Raw genomic sequence first — 6142 nt, 5'->3', positions numbered from 1 at the left:
ATGCAGGAAGTTAGAGTGCTTATCTGTTTAATTGGTAACAGTTTTGTCATACAGTTTCATGTTGATAATGAAGACATTTTAAAACTCACTGTACTGTATTTACATTTTGCCACTGAAATTTGATTGAAAAAAATGATCAATATTCAGTGTGACAATGGTCACACTGATACCTTGGAAGGGAACAAGGACTGTCAATCTTCACTGTGCTTATCGTACTCTTGAGTGCAAAAGTCACTTTCAGCCACACTGCTGTTATGACAGTGAGAAATTACCACTGTCCTTTATTTTCGAAACCAGAGGCAAATAAACTGTAGCATTGTCAGGGTACAAAAGCAGATGCAAGGCAGGCATACAGCTCATTACCACAGAAAATACCATCCATCCATTTTCTGCATTGTAGTGCAAGACACTGGCCTACTAACCCAATGCAAATAACTTCCAGTAAGCTTCACATCTTTGCTTCACTCCAATAGCAGTAACAAACTGAAATTAGCCTACAAATAGATCCCATAGAAACACTTTCTTTTAAACATTTAAGCCTAACCAATCTGATTGCTGAATGGTAAAGGGCACCTTTAAAAGCTGCAGAATGCAAACCAAATGCAAATCACACATCTTACCTTGAATGTGGTAAACCAGCTTACAAAATCCTCATTAATACTAAACAGATGTTCCAACTATTCTCTCCAACACAATAGCATTTTACCCAGGCATGAAGTAAGCAAAGGCATGTGAAAATGTACTTACAGCAGAGTCGCTGAAGAGATTACAGAAAGCGTACGCGATATGGATTAAAACCCAGACTGAAGAGTTTGTCTTTCAACAACGGGTGCAAGGGTTCAATGGCATGGTCCCTCAGGTCTGCTGCACCCCATAATGCCACGCTGAAGGAGGCCCAAATGGATGGAGTTTCCACAAGGGCAGAAACAACTGAGCACATACTCCATGGTGACCGGCTCGCCAGGAATCTATTTGGCCCAAAACAGTGCAATTAACTCTAAGCACCAGGTCTGTATGAAAAACCCAGGCTGGCCCCCATGCTCGGTCTGAGAGGGGATAGGGGTAATGACACCCCCAGGACTCTACAGTTCCATGTCCTCTTCAGCAGGGCCCTGAGCCTGGGGGTTACAGAACAACATGGCGGGGGGCTCGTGTTCACATAGCGTGGCATCTAGGTTAGCGGGCACGGGGGTGGGGGTGGGAGTTGGGGTGTGCCGGCACGCCGCCTGCTTCCTCTGCCTATGCAGGGATTCCTTCAGCCTACGTGGCAGAGTCTCCTCTGGGGGGCGCCATAACACCAACTCCATGCAGGAACGGCTTCTGTGGGATGCAGGGACAGAGAGACAGTGAACAGTCTGGCAAAAGAAGTAAATTGAGCCACATCAAACTGGGATGGTTTCAAGAGCAGCAATTTAACTGTTTAGCTGTTGCAGTAAATGCACTAATTTTGGAAAATGTAGAACATCTACCTCAACTTCATTCATAAAACATAAAATAGTAAAAAATGGAAGCCGTATATATATGAAAGTACTTACACTGACTGTGCCACGGTGTGGGGGAGGATGTCACCCAGGCCCTGCTGCAGCCCCTCCTTCAGGCTGTCTGACATCACTAACACTGGCCGGTTCTGTGTTTGATCCACATCCAGGTCTTCCTCATCCTCATCATCCTCCAGGGTTATCCTGTATGCCATTTTCACACAACACATGAATGCTTGGATAATTTATACAACCAAACAGGTTTTGCTTATTTATTTATTTATTTTTTTAAAGCATTATGGCACCAAATATGGGCTGGACGAATAGAACATGACTGAAATGACCAAAGGACACAGTAAAACCACCTCCACCCTCCACTGTCCCCTAGAGGTCACCCTTGCTTACCGGTCTTCAATCTCCTGCAGGCGCCTCTGGGCTGCCTCTACCTCCATGCAGGAACCCTCAGCTTCTGTGCAGGGAAGTGCAGATGGGGAGGCTAGGTACTGCGGGGCGGGTTCAGGCAGAGGGCTTGCAGGCATTACTTGAACAGGCTCAGTGCTGGTATTTCCCCAAGGCAAGTACGGCCCTTGGCCTGTCAACTTCCTTCTTTTGGGACTGCAACCACTAGGGGTAACAAAGTCAATATAGAAATTCATTCATGAATTATGCAAAAAAGCCACTGACTTTCACAATTGGTCAGGTAACATAAACCTTTAAATTAGACTTTACAGAGAGAAACACAAAATAATCACACTACACTTAAGCCACAAAAGAGCATTACTTAAAAGTACTTATTTTTCTTGTATTCCTTCTGAATTACTAAAGCTCATTTCCTGAAACCTATCATTTTCTCAAAACAGTAAATACAAAACCCAATTTTCAAGCTACACTGACTCATCTTGCAAAAATCAATCCACTAAACTCTTTTACCTTTGCTCAAAATCAAAAACTGCTTTCAGATCATGCATCCAGTTAATACAAACACTACTAAGCAGACACACACTAGAGCAAAAAATTGAAAACACTACTAGCCAAACTGTTTCTAGCAAGCAGAGAAAAGTTCACTGTGGATATAATCTTTTGCATGTTGAGCTGCAAAACTGGAAATCAATTGCACATAACTGTAGTTAAAAAAGTTTATTTAGCAAAAATGTTTGTATATAACTTTGTGTAAAACAATGTGTAATTTGCATTATTAGGCACTCCAAAAAAGTTTCTGTAAAGGACAAAATAAATTCAAATGACAGGCAGCCAAAGTCAAGGAAAATGATTTTAGCATCATTTACATGTCATAGGGATGGGTCAGGACTGAGAACTTCATCTATATCACTGCCAATGTTTTCCCCTGCTAGGCAACAGAAGACTCCTCTGTTGTGACCCATCCATACCTTAACATCAAAACTCAACTCACCTATGGCACTTGCACTCTTTCCCCGCATGTATTCTCTATTCTAATCACTCATTGGCTTCATCACATGTTGAGAAATGTGTAAGAACAATTTTGAGTTATTGTGTTTTAATGATGACAATTGTGTAGTTGTATTTGGCTATTGCAGTCTGTTTGCCATTTTGCATCAATGTTCGTCACAATGAAAAATGTGTTTTGAATAAGAATGTGTTTAGAGTTTTGCAAAAAGGGTGAAATCAGATCGTCAGATTGTCTCACTAGGTGAACATTGCTTAAGGTTTTAACAAAAGTCAAAGTATTTGAGTAATTGAGTTTTGGCAATTGACAGTTTTGTCAGAATAGGGTTTAATGTTTTAGAATTTCAAAAACTAACATTAAAGACTAACAACCGCTTCAAGGACGGGAAAACAGCCTTCATCACCCATTCTTTTCTCTTACTCACTCATCATCATTTCTTCTCTTGTGCTTTCTCAGACATCTTTTCTCCCAGCTCCTAAATACTCATAGAAAAGCGACAAAAGATGAAAAATGTTAAGAGAGCTTCATGGATATTCAACAGTACAGCTAAACTTTACTGCCTAGAAAAAACTTTTTGAAAATCTCACAGAAAGCAATGCAGATAGGGAAACTTATTTAAGGTCTTTCTGCAAAGACCAGTGTAAAACTATGAGAAAACTTTGAGCTGAGACACTATCAGCTCATCACTGATAACACGTAACAAGACAAAGACACATTCAAAAACATTACTACAGATAAGTAGTCTTAGATTAACGCAAAGTATATTACTCCCAATCTCCCTCTTCCATCACAAGCTTTGAGGAAATTGAACAGACCATTAAACTTTATAGCTAATATCAACAGATAATCTCCTTCCATCCATTTTGCAGCTGCTTCTAATACATGGTTGTAGCAAGTCTGAAGCCTGCCCCAGCCAGAATAGGGCAAGTGCCTGGGAATATCCTGGATGGCATTCGAAGGCATCACAGAGCACCCCCCCCCCCAGGCATATTATGGGTTAATTATTCAATAGTAAAGCTTCATGTTTAAAGCCAAATATTTACTGTGAAACCATGCACCTTTAAGTATGATTTAGAAATATGCAGACATAGTGACTGAGACACTCACGAGCTTTGGACTGATACCCCCGTAAGGTGCTTGTGGTCAGAGGCCCCCCTAGTCACCCTCATGTCTGAGGTGTGGGCCAGCCCAGGGATGGGGTACAGTGACGGCAGGAAGCCCAGCTCACTGCTGAAGGTGTCAGACCTGTGCATGTCAATACGGAGCCCGAGTCTCCAACCACTGCCGTAAGTACCTTCACTGTGGATGAGAGAATCAATTGTTAGAGATGAAGAACTGCCATAAAAATAAAACCCTGAAGTGAAACGTTATAAAATTAGTGAGAAAGGGGTGACCATACAGCCACATATGTTAATATTATTCATTAATTTTTAGTGCCTGTAGCAGAAGGCCCTAATGAGGGTTAGTGTTTAGTTCTGTGGGTTAGAACTTTGTGCCAATGCCTAGAAGGTCACCGGTTCAAATCCCATGGTTAATAGAGTAATGATCCCTAGTATGCCAATTTACCCCAGATATTGCACCAGGGGCATGGAATCAATGGCTGACCCCAAGTTTTGCTCTCATCTGTGCATCTCACAGAACTGCAATAACATACAAAAACAAAAGAGTGTTTATGTACTTGTTCATATGGTGATCAATAAGTATAATTTCTAGAGAAAACTAATTCATATTTCCAGAAGGATTGAAATTGCTCACCCCCCTATCAAAATCTGAACACAGGCAATTTTTGTGCAAAGATAACTTTCTTATACAATTCATTATAGATTTCATAAAAGTAGTAAAACCAACACACACACAAAACCAAGAGGTTTTGGACTTTTTCCATGCATCTTTTTTAATAACAAATTAACATTTATTCCAGGGACTAGACTGAACTACCAAAAAATTCTATGTATGTTTCATATCTTATGAAAACCAAATGAATAGAGCGTGATTCTCAGCTCATATATGAGACACCCATGAATGGGACAGTAACGCAACCAGCCTCTCAGAGATTTGCATGAAAGAACGCGTGGGAGTGACACAGGCCATTTAAAACAGCTATGCGTGCAGGCCCCCCGAGAACGTTGTCACTTGGTTTCGAACCCCATACAAGGACACACGCGGTAGTGCATGCAGGGAATGTCTTGGTTATCTGAAACACTTCAGATAACGTAAAATGTTAACTAACATCCACACCTTAGCTTAAGTATAGCTGACGCAGTTAGTTAATCAGTAATACCTGAAAAAAAACAGCTGACATTTGTTAATAATGACCATTACTACCCACGCGTTAAACTGTATTAAACAATGGATTAATACACAGAACAATAATGAATTCCTAATATGTCAGATATGACCACCAGATTAAAAAAGTAAAGCTATTTTACTGTGATTCTTAACTCTACCTTCTTTCACAAGACATTAGCTATCTAACTATGCAAGCCAACAAGTCTCAAATTTAATTCAAAATCTTCAACGTATCCATATCAGTGTGGTTTCTAGAGCCTGATGCATAGCGCTTAAAATCGCAGTCATCGTAATTTAAAGAACTATTTTTTGCCATTTAACAACTGAATGAATTACCATCTGGCATATATAAACACTGGATGGTCTACACAGGTCTTCAGTTTTAAAAAGGACGGATTTGCTTGACTGATATGCACGGTGCCTGGAAGCTGCTGGCAATAACCAAGTCTAGCTGGCAAACACTGCATGCTAACACGCAATCTTGAGCCATTACACTTAATTTAAGTTTAGGCGGCTAAGTATGCATACCCTCATAAAATGTGCTATAACACGCATACATCCTTTACAGAGCTAACCATCTTTGCTAATTTAATCTACGAACTGTAGTTTATCGAGATGCTAATAATAAAAACATACTAACGTCTGCACACATTTCGTTTCCAGGTAAGCGAAATGAAATTTAAAAATGTAGCAAAACTCTTCTTTCTAACAGAATCTAAATATTCATGAGAAGAAAATTACCCGGTGTAAGCAAGCTGCGTTTTAATTAAAAAAAATCTCCTCAGATACAACACAACGCTAAACCCCGTTGCTGGCTACTCCTTCCTCATAGCTTGTTATTTTGGTACACGCTCATTGGTTCGTTAGATTCTCCATGTCACCGCGGCTCTCGTCACTTCTAGAAAAGTTAAACGGAAAGGTTCACGGGAATTGTAGTTCTCTTGGAAAC

At 40.4% G+C, this 6142-nt stretch overlaps 1 protein-coding gene across 4 annotated transcripts; it reads right to left on the bottom strand.

The window, feature by feature from the left end:
- Window positions 1–10: 10 nt before the first annotated feature.
- ccdc117 (coiled-coil domain containing 117) lies at window positions 11–6119 on the bottom strand. Of its 4 annotated transcripts, none has more exons than XM_023804328.2 (7): window positions 5834–6119; window positions 4471–4544; window positions 4012–4203; window positions 3329–3379; window positions 1884–2102; window positions 1536–1682; window positions 11–1320 (listed from the first exon to the last, which is right to left on the bottom strand). In XM_023804328.2, the coding sequence occupies exons 2-7, from the start codon at window positions 4491–4493 to the stop codon at window positions 1083–1085; spliced, it is 870 nt and encodes a 289-aa protein (XP_023660096.1). In that variant the 5' UTR covers window positions 4494–4544; window positions 5834–6119; the 3' UTR covers window positions 11–1082. The 4 variants fall into 4 exon arrangements, with proteins under 4 accessions (XP_023660096.1, XP_023660097.1, XP_023660099.1 ...); XM_023804329.2 differs by having other exon boundaries at window positions 5935–6119; XM_023804331.2 differs by lacking the exon at window positions 4471–4544 and having other exon boundaries at window positions 5834–6117.
- Window positions 6120–6142: the final 23 nt, after the last annotated feature.

Source organism: Paramormyrops kingsleyae, chromosome 2, assembly GCF_048594095.1.
Source record: "Paramormyrops kingsleyae isolate MSU_618 chromosome 2, PKINGS_0.4, whole genome shotgun sequence".
NCBI lineage: Eukaryota > Metazoa > Chordata > Actinopteri > Osteoglossiformes > Mormyridae > Paramormyrops > Paramormyrops kingsleyae.
This window is presented reverse-complemented; position numbering and strand designations above follow the sequence as displayed.